Source organism: Cornus florida, unplaced genomic scaffold (genome assembly GCF_030987335.1).
Source record: "Cornus florida cultivar Cherokee Brave unplaced genomic scaffold, ASM3098733v1 CherokeeBrave_3.0.0_Hap2_Chr04, whole genome shotgun sequence".
NCBI lineage: Eukaryota > Viridiplantae > Streptophyta > Magnoliopsida > Cornales > Cornaceae > Cornus > Cornus florida.
The window spans coordinates 14486789-14510203 of record NW_026775574.1 but is presented as its reverse complement, the minus strand read 5'-3'; the positions used below and the strand labels follow the sequence as shown (position 1 = coordinate 14510203).

Here is a 23415-nt window from a genome sequence, read left to right as displayed (position 1 = left end):
TTTCTTGATGGTTATTCCGGCTATAACCAAGTGGCAATCGCCCCCCAAGATCAAGAGAAAACAACATTCACCTGTCCCTTTGGTACTTTTGCCTATCGACGCATGCCTTTTGGTCTATGCAATGCACCGGCAACGTTCCAAAGGTGCATGATGTCCATATTCTCCGATATGGTTGAAAGGTTCTTGGAAGTTTTCATGGACGATTTTTCCGTATTTGGCTCCTCCTTTGACTCGTGTCTCAAAAATTTATCTCTTGTGCTCCAAAGATGCAAAGAGACGAATCTCATTCTAAGTTGGGAGAAAAGCCACTTCATGGTCCAAGAAGGCATTGTTTTAGGACATGTCATTTCTAAGCGGGGAATCGAGGTAGACAAGGCAAAAGTTGAGTTAATCTCTAATCTTCCTCCTCCGAATTCCGTCCGTCAAATCCGTTCTTTTCTTGGCCATGCCGGATTCTATCGTCGCTTCATCAAAGATTTTAGCAAAATCTCACGGCCCTTGTGTAATCTCTTAGCCAAGGATGTTCCATTCAATTTTGATGACGCTTGCATGGAAGCTTTCATCAAACTTCGCATTCTCCTCTCCTCCGCCCCAATCATGAAACCCCCTAATTGGTCTCTTCCCTTTGAGATCATGTATGATGCATCCGACTATGCATTAGGGGCGGTTTTGGGCCAACGTGTGGATAAACTTCCGCATGTCATTTATTATGCTAGCAAAACTCTCTGCGATGCCCAATTGAACTACACCACCACTGAAAAAGAATTGCTAGCTGTGGTGTACGCCTTGGATAAATTTCGCTCTTATCTTCTTGGCTCCAAGGTCATCGTCTTTTCAGATCATGCCGCTCTTAGGCATTTGTTAGTGAAAAAAGAGACAAAATCCCGTTTAATTCGATAGATCCTCTTACTTCAAGAGTTTGACATTGACATCCGGGACAAAAAAGGGACCGACAATGTTGTCGCCGATCATCTCTCTCGCTTACTTATTGAGAAATCTTCAGAATTCGCAGCCATCCGTGATTCCTTTCCGGATGAGCAACTTCTTCAAGTTTCACATTCTACTCTTCCATGGTTTGCGGATATTGTCAATTATCTTGCGGTTGGCAAAATTCCAGTTCATTGGTCCAAACAAGAGAGGGACCGGTTTTTCTCCCAAGTCAAGCATTTCTTTTGGGAAGATCCGGAACTATTAAAGTATTGCCCGGACCAAATCATACGGCGATGCATCCCTGAAACCGAGGCCACCAGCATTCTAAATTTCAATCCAATTTTCAATTCAATTTTCAAGTTTTATGAAACAAACAAGAGCAAGTTTTCTTACCTTGGTAACTTATGTCTTGCATCATTTACTATTACCATGGTCCAACATCGAATAAAAATTACTGTTTAAATTTCTTTTTATAAAGAAATAGTGAACTACTCAAATGCATTGTAAAGAAGCCCGTTGATAACACGCATAGTCAGCCCAAATAACGCTTAAAGCAACGGTATCAACGGGCATTCTTTACAATAATTTTTGAAGCTCAGATTTCTGGCTCACATTCGACAGCTTTTGTTCTTATCCCACATCAGTAAAAAAGTAGTGCTTGCAACCCTTTATATATGGGAATATGAAAGTAATTGAGTACAGTGTAAGGAGGGCCCACTGGTAATAACACTGGCCCAGCCCATTACCAGTGGCATTCCTTACACTAAACCTTTTTGAAAAATCCAAGTTATTGACCTATCTCTTTGAAAATCCTAAATCTTGTCCCACATCGATTAGAAATAGAGAGAATGTGCAATTAATATATGCATGCATTAACACATCAAAACGCCACGAAGGGAGTCTTCGTGGAGGGAAATTTCTCAAACAAACGAGTGAGAGATATCCTAGTCACGGTGACTCTTTTTCGTGGCCTCCTATCATTTTTTACTCGTCGGCCTCATAATGAATCGTGCTACAAAGAATCTCATCCGAGTTTATGCTTCGGACCCTTAGTGTCTGATTCAGTAAAGCTTTCTCTCAGGTCCAGTGCCGAGGAACAAATGTTTCGGACCCTAAGTGTCCGGTTCAGCAAAACTTCCTCTCAGGCCTAGTGCCGAGGAACAAACGCTTCGGACACTAAGTGTCCGGTTCAGCAAAGCTTCCTCTCAGGCCCAGTGCCGAGGAACAAACGCTTCGGACCTTAAGTGTTCGGTTCAGCAAAGCTTCCTCTCAGGCTCATCGCCGAGGAACAAATGCTTCGGACACTAAGTGTCCAGTTCAGCAAAGCTTCTTTTCAGGCCCAGTGCCGAGGAACAAATGTTTCGGACCCTAACTGTTCGGTTCAGCAAAGCTTCCTCTCAGGCCCAGTGCCGAAGAACAAACGCTTCGGACCCTAAGTGTCCGGTTCAGCAAAGCTTCCTCTTAGGCCTAGTGCCGAGGAAAAAATGTTTCGAACCTTAAGTGTCCGGTTCAGCAAAGCTTCCTCTCAGGCTCATCGCCGAGGAACAAACGCTTCGGACCATAAGTGTCCGGTTCAGCAAAGCTTCCTCTTAGGCCCAATACCGAGGAACAAACGCTTCGAACCCTTAGTATCCGATTCAGTACAGCTTCCTCTCAGGACCAATGTCGAGGAACAAATAGCTTCGAACCCTCAGTGTCCAGCTCAGTAAAATTCCTCTCAGACTCATTGCAAAAGAACAAGTAGCTTTGGATCCTAATTGTCCAGCTCAGCCAAATTTCCTCTCAAGCTTAGCGCCGAGGAACGAAATTGCTTTGGATCCAAAGTGTCCGAATCAGCACATTCCCTCTCAGGCTCAGCGCCGAGGAATAACACGCTCCGGACCTTAAGTGTTCGGTTCAGAAAATTACGGACCCTAAGTATCCGGGTTAGAATATTTCCTCTCATGATCAACGCTGAGGAAAATACTTCATAGGTACTTCCTTCATAAGTCCTCACGCTAGTGCAAGGCCTATTATATATTGATCCCACGTCGACAAAATACAGAAAATAAATAAGTATATATATAGTTACTCCATACAAATCAATAGCAATTATGGTTCTCTTGACGATTGAATCGCTAGAGGGAAGAACAATCATCAGATATCAAGTAAGATGTTGAAGGATATTCCTTCTTCATATCTTATCCACTTTTGCTTCGGACTCCAACAAATGAGGAACCCTCAGACAGGGTACAACTCTTAAAACATTACCAGTCAACAAAATATATACAAGATTGAAAGCATTCATAAAGTTAAGGCATCAAAGCCTGAAACAAGTTATATTATCCCAAAAATATAGTCTCAATTCAAGGAACAAGATTACACAATTCTACTTCCTTTTCGGATTAAAAGGAGTAGATTCAAAAGCATCCACGACATGGGGACTTGAGGTTGGAGGAATTGAAGGACTAGGAGCCGCAAGTTAATGAGCTTGGAGGACCTTCTGGATGAGCCTTCACCATTTTAACGAAAAGAACTTCAGCTTCCTGAGCCTTCGGACCTTCATCATAAGGGAAGGATACTCCCATGTTTGCATCAAATGCATCAGGATCCATCGTTTTGGGGCTTGAGCCTTGATTGAAGCCGGACCGGTACGTTTTTGCACTAGATAGACGCACAAAAGAGGAATTGTGACCTTGCATCTGTTTCCCAGCAATGATGCAAGTGTTGATAGCATCGGTCAAACATTGGACTTCAGCTTCTAGGGTCTCTACTTTAGCCTCAGAAGTGGCCAACTGCTTCTTGTAAACATCCCTAGCGTCCGAAGCTATCTTTAAGTTCAAGATAGAATTATAGGCTTTCTTCTCAGCATTACCAAGGTCTTTCTCCAGCTTCTTGATTGACAGAGATTGAGCCTCAGCGGTGGCACACAGGGCCATAGTGTGATACAGACCCTACATCAACAAACCACAGAGATAGCAATGTGAGTATAGTGGAAACAAGAATTAAAAGAATAAGGGAAAGAAGGTGGAACAAACCTCTATAGCATGAACAAGGGCAGAGGGAAGCAACTGTTCCAGTCCCATTCTGTTTATAATCTCCTCATCTTTGGGGAACCATATTCCTCGAGCCACTGCCAATGCAGCTGATGGATCGGTAATCATAGAATCACCAGAATGCAAGACCGATTTATCAGCCCTAGAGAATGAGGGTGTCCAAGGTGCCCCAGTTTCAGCCAGAACATATGCTCTGACCTCATCCTCTGGCTCAGTCTCTTCAGACTTTTTTCCTCTGCTCTTGGAAAGAGTCTTACCCTTGCCAGAAGAAGGAGGATTGAGTCGAGTCTTCTTTAGAGGAGGTTCCTCAACCTCTATCTCATGCTCAGTTGACCTAACAATTATCAAAGGCTGAGCTTCAACAGCTTTTTTCTTTAGGGCTTCAGCCCTCTGTTTTTCTTCCTCAGTCATTGGAAAACTATCAAAGGTTGGTAGAGATAGATCCATGAGGTCTGTAGCTTCAGCTCTGGATGCAATTTCCTTAAGGTTAGCTGAAGTAAGCAAATCCTCGATAGAATGAGGCTCGCACCAGACTCTGCTTTCAAGAAAGGAAAGTCTCCTTTTGCAGCTGAGGAAGGAGGAAATGTCATTGAAACAAGACCAAGAAATTCATAAATATATCGAAAGAGTAAGACTCGACATGGAAAACAACTATAATAATTTTTATAAGAAGGGGCATATTCTATACCTAACTTCCCAAACTTGCTTGGGATTGGGAGCTTGCTCGATTGAGACACAACCCACTTCCCTTTAACGATCATCATCCTCTCTTTCCATTTCTTTTCAGAGGAAAGGACGTCTGTGTATATCCTCTGGTGCAAGGGAGAGGTAAAGAAAAAGCGACCAGGTTCGTTCCCTTGTTTGGAAATGGTATAAGTAATCAACAAGTCAGCAAAAGTTAGATCAAGGCTCTCCAGCCTTCGGTGAATTAGGAGTGCCGAGATTATTCGGAAGAAGTTGGGGTTTACTTGAAGGGGTGAAATACCTAATTGATTGAAAACTAAATGATAGAAAGGGAAGGGGGAACCGAAGAGCGTTGAGATGACGAACTCAGAGAAGCAACTCATCATCTCCGACGCCTTCGCCGGCACAAAAATTGGCACCCTCGGGGTATTCTACGATCTCAACTCCCTCAGGAATCTCAAAGTCCTCCATTGTAGATTCAATAGAGAACTTAATACGACGAATAGATAAAATTGCATCTCTTTCTTCTTTAGTAAAGATGTAATCTGATCCAGAAGTGGATGTTTCGGCTTGAAGTCAAGGGATATTGGATTGATTGGTCAAAGTATTTACAGAACCAGTAAGATTGGGAACCCTAGGGGGAGGAACCCTAATAAGTGCAGGGGACGATGAGGGCGTGGATTCAGAATCTATGTTTTCTATGTGTTCAGGAGTAGATGAAATGATCATAATGCAAGATTGAAAAGAAGAAAATGGAAAACTAACCTAGCAAAATGACGAAGTGAAGAACGCAAGAAGCGCAAGGAACACAGTGAGAATAGAAGTAACTTTTATGGAATCTCTTAAGGCAGAATGGCAATGGGCAATCTGCGAACCGTCTTTTGGCAAAATAGACAACTGTGCAACTTTATTTCCCTTTTAATAGGAGCCGTAATCCAATTGAAGAGGGAATTGAGGGCAAAGTGTGGAGGGAAAAATCTCCCTCCAATGAGAATGATACACGTCATCACAATATAAATTTCCATCACAAATGTCAGAGGCCCATCCTGCCTAGAGCCCAGTCCAAGCTCGTTGCTAGCCCAAAGTCATATTCGCTAGCCCAAGATCACAGCTAACTAATTTCTAGTATCGTTTAAGTCTGAACTAAGAGATCCAGCCCATTAGCAAAGTCGCATGGATCAGGTCATGTACGGCCCAAATTCATTAAAAGAATATCAGTTCTTGTAGATAAATGATACAACAAAGAAGGAAGTTGTTGTAGAAGGACGATTATATGATAGAATTTTCCATACAAGGCAAGTTCTATGTATGGAAAATTATATACAATAGAAAGAACTCTATTTGTAAAGAATATCAAAGATGGTAATAATTGGAGGACAAGCAAGGTGAGTCCTACCATAATTCTACCAATCTTTGTAGATAAATTGAGGCCTGGACCTCTAATAAAGAGATCAAGCAATTCTACACTTCTATATCTATTGTTCTTATTTATTCTTACTATTTTTTAAGTGTGTTGTTTAATTGTTCTCAATCATTATTGGTTGAGCAGAATTTTGCACCTACACTTTGGGTGTGAAAAGATTCTGCAAAAAATTCAGAATTTTTTGAGGCAATGGGATGTGTTTACGTAACAATTGGAAGATGAAGAGAGACTGAAGGGTATAAATCATCTATAATAGTCATCAGAAGAACAAGTGATGGGTACAATTTGTTATCATTTGATTGAATTAAAACCCTTTTTCTGAGTGATGCTAATCTTTGACAACTGCAATTCTGATGCTAAAGGACCGGTCACATGCATTATAAACAATGGCATATTTGATTTCGCTCTTAATTCTGACAAAGAAGTCCAAATTCCCGTGATATATTTTGATACAGTCTCTACTGTTTATCTCTGTATTACCAAAAATATAGGTTTAGCTAAAAAACTAAACAAGTAGGTGGTGACTCGTATCATACTCATTAGATTCTAATCTTTAATTCATACCCATTTGCAATAGGAAACGACTTGGACACTCCAATCAAAAGTGTACTAGGAGAGCCCAACCTCAGACTTCATGACCGCCGACGAGAAGCTCTACGCATTAACGACGCAATCGCATCAACGGGTGAGAGCCCAACGTCAAACTTCATGACTGCAGGCGAGAAGCTCCAAGCATCAACGGGAAATCGCATCAAACCCAGTGAGAGGCCGACCTTAAGGTCCATGACTGCCAGCAAGAAGCTATAAGCAACGAAGCAATCGCAGTGACCGAACTAGTGAAATCTCATTCTGGTGAACCACAAACAGACATAGGCAATAAACTTTTATGGTGATCATCATACAGGCCGTACATGAACTTCCTTGAAGGCCAACTGGTCGGTGAAGATGGCTATCGAAGGTGATTGGTCGGCAATATCTGTGGCTGCGGGAGACCAAGCTCGTAAGAGAGCATAGAGAGAGAAAGAGTTATGCATAAGGCGTATTTGGCGCTAAAATATATACTAGTGTAATCTAATTGGGTCTCTATTTTTTTTTAATTTTTTATAAGTGTTAAGTGGGTTGTTGTGATAAGGTGATGTGCTGTCACAATGTTATTGGCTGTTTAAGATTGTATTTGCCACGTCAGTAACATTAGAATTAAAACAATAAAACCACATAGTTTCATTAAAGGGTAATTTTGTAATCAAACATTTCCAGTGGTCTCTAATGAGAGCAATTTTTGGATTTGTCCTTAAAGTGCACTATTTTGATAGTTTAGGAGGTAATTCTTAATTAAGGGGGCTTCATGCAATTGACTAATTGTTCAGGGGGTTTTATGCACTTTACCCTATTAATAATTATAGTTCAGGTTCTGCTCGCCATGAGTTCGATTCATGTTTGCATGTTTAATAAATGAGTCCGAGTTAAAACATAATTTTCATGCTTCATTAAGATAGAAAAGTCAAATAATATTTTTGTTGGACTTGTTAGTTTACAAACATGTTCTTGAACAAACTCACAATTTATTTATTTTGAATTCAAATATATATATATATATATATATATATATATATATATAATATATTAATAAATAAATAAGTTTAAGCTTTAAAATATTTAAAGTTAGTGTCTAAGTTACTAGAATTTCTATAATACTCTAGGTTCAATTTGGTGCGAGAGGAAAAGAAATGAAAGGACACGTTTTACCCATAGAAAGTCACTTTTGCTGGACAAAAAAAAAATTACAAAATGATTTTGTCAGAGTTTTCATATATTAGAACATTTAATTTGAATCATGCTTAATTTTAAAAAAATATAAGTTAGTTGGTTCATCTTTTATGGTAACAATTTAGGGGTATAAACATGAAGTAGAGGTGAGAGATCCAGGAGTTTCACCCCAATAAGAAACTTGTTATCAAATTTGTATATATTTTTAAATTACACACTTAAATTATAAATTTATTTTTTAAAATATAAAACGATAAAATAATAAATTCATTAAGATAATTTCATTTTATTTTTTTCTCTGGGATTATTACTATCTTTTCTTCCAATTCTTTTTTCTTTATTAGTTAACCCCAATCTTTTTTTTTTTAATTTTTTTTTTTATAACTGTTCCAAGCATAGCGTAAAGTTATGAGTGGTTTAGATTTTGAATCATCCGAATTAGGGATGGCAATTTGCCATGCCCCGATTTTAGTGATTTTGGGAGACATTTTAGTTTATTTGGGCGAGAATGGTTTGATGTAATAAAACTCTGTGCGGATTTGGTGCGGGGGCGGGAGAGGTTGTCCCGTCCCGTTTAGATAGGCAAATTACTTAAGTACATTTAATTCATTAGTATATATATTTTCCATTAGAAACCCTAGGTTTCTTAACTCTCATTCACATAATTCCTCTCAACAATATTAAAGTAACAAATGAATGATTAAAAAGAAAGTTACAATGATTAACAACTGAAAATGAGAGAAAAAACAAAAAGAACAAATCTATTTCAACAATAAATAAATTATAGTCTTAAACGGGACGGGGCAGGGCGGGGCGGGAAAAAAAAAAAAAAAAACAAATTTATTTCAACAATAATAAATTATAATCTTAAACGGGACGTGGCGAGTACCTGTAAGGTAAAAATAAACGGTTGCGCCCCGTTGCCATCGCTAATCCTAATCATCCAGCCAGCCACTTTCAAGTTTCAACCAAGACCCGGGCACTGTACCCGAGATATTCTAGAATTTTGGGCTTTATCATTCCACTTAATTGAGACCCGACCCAAACCATTCAGGTAAGCCCAGTGCCCAACTCCCCTATAGGCTATGGTGTATAAACCACCAACCCTCGTTTTCTCTCAACCAAAACTTCACCCTTTTACAATCCCTAACCTCGCCGGTCACTGGCAACAAGCCGAACCCACACACCACCAAGCCGAACCCACCACAACTATCGCTGAACCCACACACCACCAAGCCGATCCCACAACAACCACTGCCATAGCCCCATCCACACACACTACCAAGCCGAACCCATTCTCCCTCAAGGTCGGACTCAAATGCTTCGGCGGCGGAGCAAATTGTCGAAGTCACCAACTCCGACCAGGCCTATATCGCCGAATCCGCGGCCGCCACAACACCTTAACGTCACTAGACAGCAACACCGTCGCTCGACGCCATCGATTCCGGCAACTGGGTTGAGTGAATCAGTCGCGACTCTCTTCGACGCCAACGTTGGCGGTGTGTGGTTGCGGCGGTGTGTGTGGCGTTGTGGGGGTCAATTGTTTGATGTTGCAGCGGTGGTTGGTTGTGGCGGTGGGTGGCGTTGTGTGGTTCGGAATTCTGTTGGTTGCGGCGGTGGTTATGGCGGTCTGTGGGTGTGGGTGTGGGTGTGGCAGTGTGTGGCGGTGGTGGGTGTGAGGGATTGCAGAGCGGTGGTGGGTGTGATTACAGGATAGATTCAGGGGCAAATATGACTTTTCGCAATTTATTTTTTATTTTTTATTGGTGGTCCAAAACTGGGCCCAGTCCAAAACTGGGCTGGCTGGTGGCCCGCATCTATAACCATCGCGCGCTCTCTCTCTCTCCATAACTGAAAAAACAGAATTAACAACAGAGCAGTTAAATGTGAACAACGCATACTCCATCGTTCTCTCTTCTGGACTGAATACTCCATCGTTCTCTCTTCTGGACTGAATACTCCATCGTTCTCTCTCTAACGCGCACACTCTGACCAATCAAGACAACATTTCACCTGGTAAGAACTAATTTATTACAATACTTTCTGTTCTTGACCTTCTCAATTGTGTTATTTCTTTAATTTTGGAAGTTGTGTTTTTTTGAATGTTATATGTTCTAATCTTTTAACGTAATGGGTTTTGAATTTCAAAGCTTCAATTTTTATCGGTTAAGTCTCAAGAATACATAAATGTACTTCTATTTTCTTGTGAGATTTTCTGTTCTTCTATGACCTTGATTTATCAATCTTTTCTCTGTAATCAATCTTTTCTCTGTCAATGTATGAAACTTCAGAATGGGTTTCTTTCAAAGCTCGTTTATTGCTTATCTCAAGAATAGCTAAATGTTCTTCTATTTTCTTTATTTTTTTTTTGACTCTTTCGATGATTTTCTGTTCTTCTTTGACCTTGATTTATGAAAGCTCCATTTTTTATTTTCTAAATTAAAAGTTGTGTTCTTTGGATAGTATGTTCTAGTATGTTCTAATCTCTAACTGGGTTTATTTCAAAGCTCTTTATCGTTTATTTCTTAACCAGGTCTCAAGTTCTTCCTTTTTTGACTTTTTTTGATGATTTTCTATTCTTTATGTTCTTGACCTAGGAAGAATTAATTTCTTTTAAAGCTCCATTTTTTTATTTTCTAGTTGTGTTCTTTGTATTTTATGTTCTAATTTCTAATCTCTAATGTATTCTTTCTGTTCTTGCTTTTTTTTTTTTTTTTGTGTTGTTGTGTTAAATACTAATCTACTAATTCTTCTATTTTCTTTACTTTGTGTTCTTTGACCTCTTTTCTAAATATTATATTTTTTTAGATGGCTAGTTATTTGTCAAGGAAACTTTACCCGTTCCTGAGGGTTTTAGGAGGAACTGCGGATTTTTCCAGCAGTAACCCAAGCAACCCAACTGAAGAACCGGGTTGTCCTATCGAGTTACCCTACCCTTTAAGAGAGGTATGAGCAGCTAAACAATTATTTGGTTATGCCATTTTGGGAGCTGTTCCATTCTTACTCCCTTTTTTAATCTTAAAAAACATTTTTGTAGGTTCAATATTACCCCTATGGCAGTGCTTCGGATTTTGGCTTCAGTTTCAAGTGGCCTGAAACTGAAACTGAAACGTTCACTTTTGATACTGAAAACATTGAAAACAATGAAGTAAAGCCACAAAGTAGTAATGTGTTGAAGGAGTTGACAGGGCTGGTCTCTCTAGCCTTATCAATTTCCATGCTACCGGCGTATGTCTTCAGGCCTGGTAAGTTTACTGTCTATCTCATCAAGTGTGCTTTGCAAGTTTTTGGCTTTTGGCTTGTTTTTAAGTTCAATTTCTTTCAGGACTCTCTACAAAATTGGTTGCTGCCCTAAGTAAAATTGAGCTAAAGGACTATGTATTGTTTTCGCTGGCAATTTTGCCTGTCCTTCAACAATACATCATTGAGAAACGGAAAGTGAAGGACAAGGCAGATGAAGCGAAGAACAAGGCAGATGAAGAGGCAGATGAAGCAAATTATAGGCAAGTGATGCGAGCCCTTTCTCTAAGCGAACGGAGAAGAACGAGGATTTTAATGGAGCTGTTCATGAAAGTACATGGCATCAATTTTCCGGAGGTAAAGTTATGTCCAATTTTAAATTTTCTAATAAATTTTTAATTTGTTTTAACCTAATTTCTATTCATTTTGTAGGCTGAAGAAGATGAATTCATTCATTTTCTGCGAATGGCGGTAAAGGGTATGGAGGAAAAGGGTATAAAAGAAAAACACGAAGCCATGTACAAACTGGCAAAGACAGTCTTGGAAGCCAAGGATGGCAGGGATCAGGTCTATACTTTTCTAGTTCAGCAAATTGTTTTTAGTTTTTGTGTTTTACTTTACTTTAAGTGGACTCTCTGGAATTTTTGGTTGTTGGGACACAGCTCTTCAGAAGCTGATTATTCTCTGTTGTTTATATTTAGGAGAAAGCTCCTCTTGGGGCAAAGGACAAAGAGCATGGTAAAGCTCTGGAAGACCAATCAGTAAGCAGTCATTTTTACATTTTTATTAGATTTATTTATGTTTCTTTCTCAGATTATGAATCATAATCTATCCGTTTGTTTTCTCAGTGTTTTACTTTAAGTGGACTCTCTGGAATTTTTGGTTGTTGGGACACAGCTCTTCAGAAGCTGATTATTCTCTGTTGTTTATATTTAGGAGAAAGCTCCTCTTGGGGCAAAGGACAAAGAGCATGGTAAAGCTCTGGAAGACCAATCAGTAAGCAGTCATTTTTACATTTTTATTAGATTTATTTATGTTTCTTTCTCAGATTATGAATCATAATCTATCCGTTTGTTTTCTCAGTGTTTTACTTTAAGTGGACTCTCTGGAATTTTTGGTTGTTGGGACACAGCTCTTCAGAAGCTGATTATTCTCTGTTGTTTATATTTAGGAGAAAGCTCCTCTTGGGGCAAAGGACAAAGAGCATGGTAAAGCTCTGGAAGACCAATCAGTAAGCAGTCATTTTTACATTTTTATTAGATTTATTTATGTTTCTTTCTCAGATTATGAATCATAATCTATCCGTTTGTTTTCTCAGTGTTTTACTTTAAGTGGACTCTCTGGAATTTTTGGTTGTTGGGACACAGCTCTTCAGAAGCTGATTATTCTCTGTTGTTTATATTTAGGAGAAAGCTCCTCTTGGGGCAAAGGACAAAGAGCATGGTAAAGCTCTGGAAGACCAATCAGTAAGCAGTCATTTTTACATTTTTATTAGATTTATTTATGTTTCTTTCTCAGATTATGAATCATAATCTATCCGTTTGTTTTCTCAGTGTTTTACTTTAAGTGGACTCTCTGGAATTTTTGGTTGTTGGGACACAGCTCTTCAGAAGCTGATTATTCTCTGTTGTTTATATTTAGGAGAAAGCTCCTCTTGGGGCAAAGGACAAAGAGCATGGTAAAGCTCTGGAAGACCAATCAGTAAGCAGTCATTTTTACATTTTTATTAGATTTATTTATGTTTCTTTCTCAGATTATGAATCATAATCTATCCGTTTGTTTTCTCAGTGTTTTACTTTAAGTGGACTCTCTGGAATTTTTGGTTGTTGGGACACAGCTCTTCAGAAGCTGATTATTCTCTGTTGTTTATATTTAGGAGAAAGCTCCTCTTGGGGCAAAGGACAAAGAGCATGGTAAAGCTCTGGAAGACCAATCAGTAAGCAGTCATTTTTACATTTTTATTAGATTTATTTATGTTTCTTTCTCAGATTATGAATCATAATCTATCCGTTTGTTTTCTCAGTGTTTTACTTTAAGTGGACTCTCTGGAATTTTTGGTTGTTGGGACACAGCTCTTCAGAAGCTGATTATTCTCTGATGTTTATATTTAGGAGAAAGCTCCTCTTGGGGCAAAGGACAAGAAGCATGGTAAAGCTCTGGAAGACCAATCAGTAAGTAGTCATTTTTACATTTTTATTAGATTTATTTATGTTTCTTTCTCTGATTATCCGTTTGTTTTTGTAGAAGGGAAAAGAAGATAAGCCCTCATCTTCTGATTGAACAGCTAGCTCTTAGGTATTCATCCATGTTCAGATTTTTTTTTTTTTTTTTTTTTTTTCCTTTCTAGTTTTTGGCTGGTCTGTTTTGGGACCAGTGTTTTACTTCTTACCATTTGCTTGCTATTTCAGGTCTCTTTAGTAAGCTTTTGCTGAAATGCCGAATACCGTAAGCTTTTGCTGATATGCTGGATACTGTAAAGGATTTGTAGTAGAGAGAATTTCTTTTAATGGCATTTTGTGGTCATTAACTTCTAGGCTGATTTTTTTAGAGAATATGCTTTTGAGAATTGTGTACATTGGTATACATTCAATATTCAATCTCATATTTGGCGCTCTCAAACATAACATAGTATTTTTGTTTTTATATATATATTTTTTATTATGTATCATTGAAAAAGAGTCTTGTTTAGTGAAAATGCTTGAAGAACTGATCCATAGCATACTCTTACCACACTAATGCAACTCGAATTTTTAACCATTGGATTGCATATTCATGTGGTTATAAGCATCTCAGAGAGAAAGCTATACTGTGAAATGGAAGTAACAAAATTGGAGTAAAATGGCACAGCCAATATCTGAGCATACATTCCATAATCTTCTTCTTCTTCTTCTTCTTCAATCAAGAAGTTGTATTACGACAATGTTTGACTAGCAGGAGTCTGTCATTTACAAGTGAAAATAACTGGAATTAACCACCAACATTTTTAGATTTCTTCCCAAAAGAGAGGGTATTGTCTGTAGTTTTATTTCTGAAGCAGCATGCCAATTTTACAGCTTGATCTGATTAGTGGTTTCCAAGAGTGCTGGTGCCCAGGTTATATCCGTCCAACGATAGGTCGAATTTGAGAGAGTCGCGCATGTCTCATCATATAAAAATGAGTCTCCAAGTATACAAAGCCTGTATCAGTATTAAGCACTACCATTGCTCCCTGTTCTGAACTTCCATCATTCCAAAATTTTGTTGTGAGCTTTCTACATGTTTTCCATTTTAGCTGCTGAGACTGAGAGCAATTCAAAAAGCAAAAAACAGGTATTACTAGTGGGATTGCAAGGCAGACGAAAAATATCATTAAAGCACAAAAAGTCAAATCGTAAACACTATATGACTAGATTTTGCTATAGTATTTTTACTAGCTGTCAAAAGTTGTGTACTTGGTGTAACTCATTATCACATAGGAGCTGCAGCGACTCGCGAATGATCTCGTATATTGATATAACATTTTCTATGCTTAACAGGAATATGATGCACCATTCCAAAAGATCCGACTTTCTGTTCTGGAGGACGGACTTGAATTCATTTTAAAGGTCTAACAACAGTTACATAAAAAAATATGAAATAACATTTCATTTATAACAATACATAATTATAATAGTTTTTACTAGTATCACAATTTAATGGATCATACACTATATATAGGTAAATTATGGACTACAGTATTATTATTTTGAGGTAAACTGTATGATGATTGATAACCTTCAAACAGCCACAAATACATAACCATAAAGAATGGTTGCCGTGTAAGATATAACATTTTCATGGAAGTGTATATATACTATATAGTAGCCACATCACTTACAAAAATAAAAAAAAGTATATATAGGAGCCACATTACTGTTGGCATGTCAATTTTTGGTCAGTTATTAATTAGCAATCAAAGCCCTCCATGTGCAGTTTTTAGTTTCTATAAATTTGTTGACAGAAGACTTCTCATATCTTCTAGTGGATGCCAACTCTCAACAAAATCACTGAATTATGTGCTATCTTAAGAAATCATCAACTAAGGAAACTTTTAATCTCCTACATGGACCAACCTAAAAGTTAATAACAGGACTGCAGGAAATATTAAATAGAAATGATGCCTCCACAAATTCCAATTTGAAATCAAGGTTTCCAAAACGTTGCGTGATCTCATATTACTCCCTAAGGTACTCACAGATTTGAGCATATTTTGCATCTCTCCAAGCAATTTCTGATCTGAACAGAGAAGGGCATAGTAAATTTGAGATGTTGCGACATAAATATTCAACAATCTCACTCGCATAATAAAAAATAAACTTGAGCAAAAATAACGTAAAACGTTTTTTACTCAAAAATATATGTAATGAAGTTCAAAAAAGATGTGCAGTAGAAACTGGGAAAATCACCAGATTATCATTTCTGTGGCAAAATGTTTCAGATTCCAGGATTTTTTTTACATTTCTCCATTCCAAACTACCACAAGTTTTTTTATTAAGAAGATATATATATATATATTGACTATTTTAACTTTTTAAGTTTCAAATTTTAGAACATAAGTTCCATTTCTAGAGAAAACTTAGATTATCAATTGCGTGTTCTAGATATGGCTCACTTCCGTATTTTTTTTTGGGTGGTGGGGGGAGTTTTTGTTTTGTTTAGGAGGGTACGCCCCCCTCAATCTTGTACATTGTGTTTCTTCCTACCATACTTGCTCACCAGGAACAGGGAGAGGTGGGAACTCATCTAGAAGGTCCTTTAAATTTTAAACCTTGCATTATGAGGTGTGTAAATACACTTCTTTGTACTCCTCATATGCAGATATATCTAGCCACATCTCGTGATATCATATGTGAAACAAGAATTTACATGTGTGAGATTACCTCTCAAAAAGACCGACTTTGGGAATTACATCCGCTAGATTTGAATTTGCCTTCCCAACCAGTTGAAAGATTTTCTTCCCATCCATTGTGAAAGTACCAGTTTTCTCCATTCCATGATTTATATATGTGAATTCTTCAACCAAACCATCAACCTGAGAGAGAGACAGAACTTTATTCCAACTTTGAATTTAGTTTTTGCCAAAACTAGCATGCCAAATAGCAAGCTATGCAAATATATAGAGTCATATTTAGAAGCAAAATGGCAGGCAATGCGTATGGTGAATGCTTGGGTTAATTTTGTTTCAAGCATAAAGGAATTGGAACAATATATAACAGTTACAAGCACTACTATGCCTTTTTCCTCTACCAGATAACACAAAATTATAGAAGATATATTTCTGAAATCCTATGTTACTTGGACTCTTCAAAAGTAGTGAAGTACCATGTTGGACACATATTGCTCGGACATGGGTATGGGATATGTGTCCGACATTTTTGGGTGGAAATGTACTTAAAAAGCATATCCAATCATTCAATTATATTATATTATTTCTTTAAATTGAGTTAAATGCCTATATTGTACACTATATTAGATAAAAACATTACTTTACTCTAGAAAATAAAATAAAATAATTAAATAAAATGAATATTTAGCAGTGTCCATGTGTCCTTCTGTTTAGTGATATGACACGTCCGACACATGGACACATACCCGAGTCCAGGTATCATAACTAAAATCTATTTACCTGTGAAACGAAATAATCTGGAGCAATACTTAGCCCAAGCACACTACCAATAATGCAGATACTATCAGTGTCCAGATTTGTTAGGACAATGTAGTCTCCACCCTATATATCCTCAACCACCATTGGCTTCTCTTTTACAACAAAATAAATAAAAGTGGAAAACAAACAAAAACATTTTAATAATATGTAAACTCTATAAACGATTGTGAGTATGCATTGCATATATAACAGTGACCATACAGCAAAATATAGAGTATCATCTCGGATGGATATAGCAAAGTATGAAAATCTAATTGCTCATAAAACTGTAGAATCAACAAAGACTGTTTGAATCATGTGGGTTCAACTCTTACCATCTGATCAAAAGAACAACAATATAAAAAGAACGCAAAAAATTTAAAACTGTAGAATCAAGAAAGACTGTTTGAATCATGTGAATTCAACTCTTACCATCTGATCAAAAGAACAATATAAATAGGACGCAAAAAAATTGTGGAAGGTTGCAGGACAAACAAGTACAAACAGGGAAAAAACAGTACATTAGCTAAATGAACATGCTCCAGTTGAACTTGATATTACTTCTGAAGTTTGGTAGTTTCTGGAACAATGACCAACTAAATTGTGTCTAAGTAACATACATAGTTATTAAAGGCCCAAGGCGCTAGAGGTCCTTTGGAGCCTCGCCGTGCGCCTGAGTGAAATGAGGTGCACAATTGAAAATTTAAACTACCATAATAACATTCATATCTCATAAGTCATATCAATATTCTAAAAATTACTATCAAATATAAAAAAGAAAATCCATCAACTATACAAGCATCCAACAACTATAAAACAGAGCACAAATTTGTTTTCTTGAAAGGCAAAGCAAAATGTGTTTTTTGAATGGAAAAACAAAGCACAAAAAGAAATAAATATATTTAAAAAAAAAAAATTGTTAACAAGAAAAAAAGAAAAGAAAAAAAAAACAGAGCAAAAAAAAAAAAAAAGACAGAGATGAGAGAACTAGACGAAGAGAGAGATGTAAACAAAGATAAGAGAGGAGAGATCTAGAGGATAAGAGAGAAAAAAGAAAAGAAAAGAAAGAACTAACGTGGCTTCGTCGTTCATCTCTGCAACTAGGGCTTCGTCTTCGTCTCACAATCTCATTCTATCGTTGTTTAGTTAACACTTTGACTCTTGGGCTTTCTTATTTTTTTATTCCTCTGAACAAAAGTTCCTTATATTGTATGATTGAGCTTTCTTTTTTGTTTATTAAGTTGCCAAAAGTACCCCTTTTGGCTTAAGAAAAAGAACAATCGTATTTTTTTAAACAAATATCAGTGAAGCGCGCCTAGGTGCACCTCACAAATAGGAGGAGGCGCAACCAAGGCGCGCGCCTAGTAAACATCAGTGAGCCTGGGATGACAACAGGCGCTAAACCTGAGCCTCGAGCCTAGGCGCGCCTTTAACAACACTGGATATATAAGGGAGATTCCTTTATCATGGCAAGTGAGAGGTTAGATACGCTCAAATAATGTAATAATCTAATAGACATTCCTATCCTTAATAATACTAATGGCTGTTTACTTATCAAAAAAAATACTAATGGATGTTTACTTCAAAACTTGACGAAAGTTAATGAACAACTTCACAACCCAATCCGAATGCATAGAGAGCATCAGTTGATCCTTAACAATCTTGGAAAATCTATATATGAAAGAAATCTGACAATTCAGACTCGTGGTTTTGTGGCCTTCTAGTATCTACCTTATTCCTTATTTGACAGTTATAAAGAGGGGTAAAAGCCGTGAAATAAAAATGACCCTTGAAATTGAAATTAAATGCTACAATATAGCTGAAAAATGTTGCTTTCCATGTCACCTGAAAATTCCAGGTAAGTGACAATAACAAACAGTTGACAGAGGCAGAGAAGCTCAAGAGGCACTGGCACTTGTCGGTTACAACCCTCCACACCAAGATTGGAAGCCGGTGTTGACCCCTATAATGGGTTTACTTTGGATCATTCGGTGAGCACCAAAATTGGTGGTTCGACATTGGATAGTTCTGGTCGTAGACACAGTGCCACTTGTATCCTCAGCTATGCGAAAATTTCGAATATTCGAGTGGCTGTCTATGCAACTGTTGAAAGAGTTATTTTAGCCTCTTCTTCGCCTTATTCTGGATTGAAGCAATCGGTCATCTGATATAATTCACTTTCACTTCAAAAGCTTCTTTTGAAATCGTTTTTCCCACTTTTCTTATCCATCAATCGAAGAATTTTCATAATTCACAATAATTTCTGGCGTCTCCAAAAGTTATTTATAGCAAGCAGCACTACTTCTAATCCCCATTCCATAGGTTCCCATTGGGGGCTTCAACCAGCATTTCGCCCCATGCATCAGGAATTGGGTCAAAGAGTGGGAACCTACCACATTATATAGCCAACTCTCCCTCCTCTTCCTCCCTCCCTCTCTTTTACCCCCTTCCCTTAGTGAAAATAAATAAAGACAAAAAATGAACACCAACTCCTTACTAATGTATAAAACAAGAATAACCACAGATAAAAAAAATTTAAATGCTAAATATTATAGAGCTTCAGCAACAGCCAGGTGTTAGCAATTAGCTTTGAGTGCCATTTCTAGCAACTCCCAAAGGACCAAAGGGAAGGTGCATGTTCAAGTCCTGGTGGTTATCTGAATGCATATGACGTACTTATTAATATATATCATGGAGCTCCCAAAAATTATTTCAAATGGCTTACAGTTCTAACTTCTAAGAGATAAACAGGATATTAAAGTAAGAAATTAGTATCCACTTCTCCCAAATGTTGTTTAAAATTAGTTGAGAGATATTTCATTAAGTACCAGCAGTTTTTTTTTGGGAAGTGAAATCCTTTTCCAGAGTCCAGATTAAACCACATATGGTTTGTCTTGCTTCTGTTTCTTATAACATCTCATGAACCAGAGTCCAAGTGTCATTCAGCTATGAAACCCACATAATCCATTGTCTATCAAGAGCAAAAGCTGAGTAGATAACTCAAGAAGCTAGTTTCAGCTCCAAAAAAAAGAGGGGGGGGTGGTTGTTCTAACCATTGTTTCCTTGTCTTTGGAAGAAATCCAGAAGCATGTCTTCTAACAATTTCCAGGTAAGACTCAACCTCATCATCCTCCATGTTGAACAGGACAGCTGACCCATATTGGGATACAACCATGTAACACCACCAGCTCACATTCTCTTCAACTCCAATTCTTTGACACCCAAAGGTTCTAAGTAAGCAGAAGGCTATGAATCATATACATTTGAATCTAAATTTAGAAGTTCAGGACAATTCTCTAATAGTCTGTTTGGAACTCAGTTATAAAAACAGGCACAATGTCAACTGGAACAATGACTATACCACCTAATTCCAACTTGGCACACTATTTCAAACCAATACGAAAAATTAAAACGACATTAATCATGGCATAACCCAAAAGATACCATCTAAATAAATTTTAAGGATGGACGCTTAGAAGACAAAAGATTAATACCAAACAAATATAAAGCTTCATACGTCAGGCCAAAAGCTGGTAAGAGCCTATTCCATTGGACCAACTAATTGAATAATATTCAATTCTCGAACAAACGATAAACTGTTTAAAACTGCTTAGACAACAAGGGAATACTACATTAATGCAACGTAAACGAACAAAAATACAAAAAAATCTGATTGATTCATAAGGAAATGGAAAAATGATGGAAGAACCAGGGAAAATCAGAAGAAAACAGAAAGAACTGGGAAATAGAAATAGATGACAAAACATTTATTGAGTCTTCTTACAGTAGCTTCTGAAGGGAAATTGCAAAATCTAAGGTCGATATAATTTGATGAGCGAGAGATCGGAGGAATAACATTGCTTGAATTCTCAGCTTGCATGCTCTTCAAATTGATACTGCCAAAACCATGAATCTAACCAAACCATAAATAAGAAAAAAGAAAAAAGAAAATCAAGGAAAGATGAGAGTGAGGGAGTAAGCCCCAAAAAAGAAAAGCATGCGAAGAAGAGCAAAAACAAGAAGATTAAATAAACAGACCAACAAAAAAAGAAAAACACAAAAATCTATAACTACTATCCATCAAGTAATATGGTCAGCTGGTCACCTTCTAACCCAAAAAAAAAACTGTAAAATAAGTTCTCACAAAATCTGAAGGAAATTATGAATTTTCTTCTTCTTCTTCTTCTTCTTCTTTCTTTCTTTTTTTTTTTTTTTCTTTTTTTTTTCCATACAATTCCCCAACTCTGTTAAGTACTTGGCACCTTTATTATTTTGGTATAACTTATCTTTTTTAAAAAAGACCAGACCCTTTGGACGGGGATCGGGCACTCTGGAGCTCTCAGTAGTGTCACATATCCTATCTTTTAAAAGTCATGTGAATTGCACACAGCACACTCGAACTTGAAACAGAAATTCGAGTCCATGTAAATGATTTATAATACTCAATCAAACAAAAATTAGCTACAGAATTTAATATCAACAGAAAGAATGTAAGAAGTTAAACTTTTACATTGTAAGAAACATTAGCTATAAATTTATATATATATATATATATATATATATATATTCCTGGTTGATACTCACCCCCCCACAAAAAAAAAGGCCCAAGGAATTGTTTGCACCCAAGGCCCAATATATATGTACATACATTTATGTGTGTGTACTTATTCCCATTCTCAAAGAGAATTTCACTCATTTAAATAGAAATCCCCAACTAGGAGGGATAACCGAAGAGGGGTGATAGCAATTTAATATTAGATCATCTGTCATGTTCCAAATATAACAATTTTTTTCGAAGTTATAGCTTGGAGGCTAAAAATTCAAACCAAGACAAAAACTTGCAACTTCAGTTAGAAAATGACTGGAACCAAACAAGGAGAATGGAAACCTTGTGGAAACTTTTTGAAGTAAGGACTGATGTTTATTCCACTTGGTTTCCACTAGAGTGCCATGCAAACTTTTAAAAAGGCATCAGTTAGAAGTATAAATACAGAAGTTCTTACAACGAAAAAGGAAAAACTCTGAAGTTGACTGAAGGGTGGTTTAAGAAAATCAGGAGAAAGACATGTGTCCAATAAATGTTAACACCGGAGTTCTGGCAGTAAGAATTAAGTCAGGAAAAAATTCAAAAGTTCAGCATCTGCATGGTGACTGAGGGAAGGTACGGAGGCATAATCCACTGAGTTTGCAAAGAGATTTGGTAAATCTGTCAAGTTCAACTCCAAGGCCCACAACAACTACTTTCAGTCCAAAAACCAAAATGGGGTTTCTAAACTCTTTTTCAGAATCAACTCACACTTGGCTTCTATATGACAGTGCAATTTTATAAGTACCACCAATAGGCAACAAGACGTACAATAACGGCTCTCTCTAAAACTATGCTGGGTATGGCTTTCTCCATCCAGTGGAATGTTTCCAATGCATTTGCTCTGAATAAACAGCTTTCTAGCTGAAGTGGTAAATTGAGAATAGTAGCTCATTATTTTGTAAAAGTAAATCTATCCACAGGAAGTATTAGAGCGCATCACAATGTCAATCAGCGTAGACCTTTCTCTGAATAATTTTGCTGGCCACACCTCTAGACACCCAAAGGAAACAACACATATTGTCAACAACAATACTTCCAATTCATCGATATCCTAAATCTACACAGACTGGTGACTATCCATGAGCATTATATAATTTATATGCAATCCACACCCAAATTTTTTAACCATAACTAAGATTCCAATATTTTTTTATAAGCAATAACAAACCTTCCAAATTTCAGTCAGTTAACTCAATAATACACCAATGCGAGCAGAATGACATAGATTCCACACAGTATATAAACACAAAAAAAACACACACATACACATGCGGAATCCATTATCCCAACAACCAACAATTAAAGACAGCATCTTTGCATAGGCATATATGTCGTGTGTGTACATATACAATTATAAATATACAAAAAAAAATGTATTGAGAAATGAACCTGGTATACAGAAAATAAGCTTTGACGGGGTCTTCCTTATATCCTCATCTTCATCGGACTCCAACACGTAGCACTCTCTCCATTATTCTCGGAATCAATATCGTTTCCATAGTTCATGTATGGTGATGGGATTGCTGAAATGCCTAGTAACCGAGGAATTGAGATCTGGGTTTTGAAGAAGGTGGGAGAGTGAGAGGACGAGAAAGGATGGGGCTATGGCTAGGGTTTCGAGTGAGAGGAGATTTGGGATGTTCTGGTGATGTTTGAGAGGGGAAGGAAGTATCCATCTCCCCAGTCCACAATAAATCTCAAAAACAAAATAGAGTGGGCGAAAATACGAAAAAAAATAAATAATAATAATAGATACATAATTTGTGTAGAAAAATATATTTTTTAATTAATTTTTGTAGTATTATGTATTTAAATATAATTATTAATATAATATAAGAATTTCTTATACAACACATAAAATAAGTATTTTTAGTCATTAATTAATAAGTTTTGAATTTTTCTTAATAATTATATTATTATTGAAAAAGTTACATTTTAATATTTAAAAAATATGGTACCGAAAATATTGGGTACGTATTTTAAATAAAATAAAATAAAATACAAATTAGTATAACATGCATTCAATACGAATACAAACACTTTTGTAGAAATATTCTTAACCCAAGTATAGCCGTAAATTGATTAA

At 37.0% G+C, this 23415-nt stretch overlaps 2 protein-coding genes across 17 annotated transcripts; one reads left to right on the top strand and one right to left on the bottom strand.

Moving 5' to 3' along the window:
* The first annotated feature begins 9530 nt into the window (after nt 1–9530).
* LOC132302799 (uncharacterized) lies at nt 9531–13747 on the top strand. Of its 12 annotated transcripts, XM_059799745.1 has the most exons (14): nt 9532–9855; nt 10648–10785; nt 10877–11084; nt 11165–11436; nt 11512–11646; nt 11781–11840; nt 12016–12075; nt 12251–12310; nt 12486–12545; nt 12721–12780; nt 12956–13015; nt 13191–13250; nt 13324–13374; nt 13488–13747. In XM_059799745.1, the coding sequence occupies exons 2-13, from the start codon at nt 10648–10650 to the stop codon at nt 13357–13359; spliced, it is 1209 nt and encodes a 402-aa protein (XP_059655728.1). In that variant the 5' UTR covers nt 9532–9855; the 3' UTR covers nt 13360–13374; nt 13488–13747. The 12 variants fall into 12 exon arrangements, 11 of the variants coding, with proteins under 11 accessions (XP_059655733.1, XP_059655731.1, XP_059655729.1 ...); XM_059799750.1 differs by lacking the exon at nt 13191–13250 and having other exon boundaries at nt 9531–9855; XM_059799748.1 differs by lacking the exons at nt 13324–13374; nt 13488–13747 and having other exon boundaries at nt 9531–9855; nt 12868–13015; nt 13191–13251.
* A 141-nt stretch (nt 13748–13888) lies between these two features.
* Nucleotides 13889–23032, bottom strand: LOC132302800 (protein RETARDED ROOT GROWTH, mitochondrial-like). Of its 5 annotated transcripts, none has more exons than XM_059799757.1 (5): nt 22719–23032; nt 20526–20654; nt 15978–16129; nt 15293–15333; nt 13889–14359 (listed from the first exon to the last, which is right to left on the bottom strand). In XM_059799757.1, exons 2-5 carry the CDS (start codon nt 20619–20621, stop codon nt 14331–14333), a joined length of 318 nt encoding a protein of 105 aa, XP_059655740.1. In that variant the 5' UTR covers nt 20622–20654; nt 22719–23032; the 3' UTR covers nt 13889–14330. The 5 variants fall into 5 exon arrangements, 2 of the variants coding, with proteins under 2 accessions (XP_059655740.1, XP_059655741.1); XM_059799758.1 differs by having other exon boundaries at nt 13889–14353; XR_009480927.1 differs by lacking the exon at nt 15293–15333 and having other exon boundaries at nt 13889–14353; nt 22719–23031.
* Between the last annotated feature and the right edge of the window lie 383 nt (nt 23033–23415).

Excerpts from the sequence above, each read along its gene's own strand:
- LOC132302799 (XM_059799745.1), top strand. The coding sequence starts at position 10,648 with ATGGCTAGTTATTTGTCAAGGAAACTTTACCCGTTCCTGAGGGTTTTA. Across the intron at positions 11,085-11,164 it reads GGCGTATGTCTTCAGGCCTG|GACTCTCTACAAAATTGGTT; the intron begins GTAAGTTTACTG and ends AATTTCTTTCAG. Across the intron at positions 12,546-12,720 it reads AAGCTCTGGAAGACCAATCA|GAGAAAGCTCCTCTTGGGGC; the intron begins GTAAGCAGTCAT and ends GTTTATATTTAG.
- LOC132302800 (XM_059799757.1), bottom strand. The coding sequence starts at position 20,621 with ATGCAAGCTGAGAATTCAAGCAATGTTATTCCTCCGATCTCTCGCTCA. Across the intron at positions 16,130-20,525 it reads ATTTCCCTTCAGAAGCTACT|GTTGATGGTTTGGTTGAAGA; the intron begins GTAAGAAGACTC and ends TCTCTCTCTCAG. Across the intron at positions 14,360-15,292 it reads TGCAAAATATGCTCAAATCT|TCTCAGCAGCTAAAATGGAA; the intron begins GTGAGTACCTTA and ends AATTGCTCTCAG.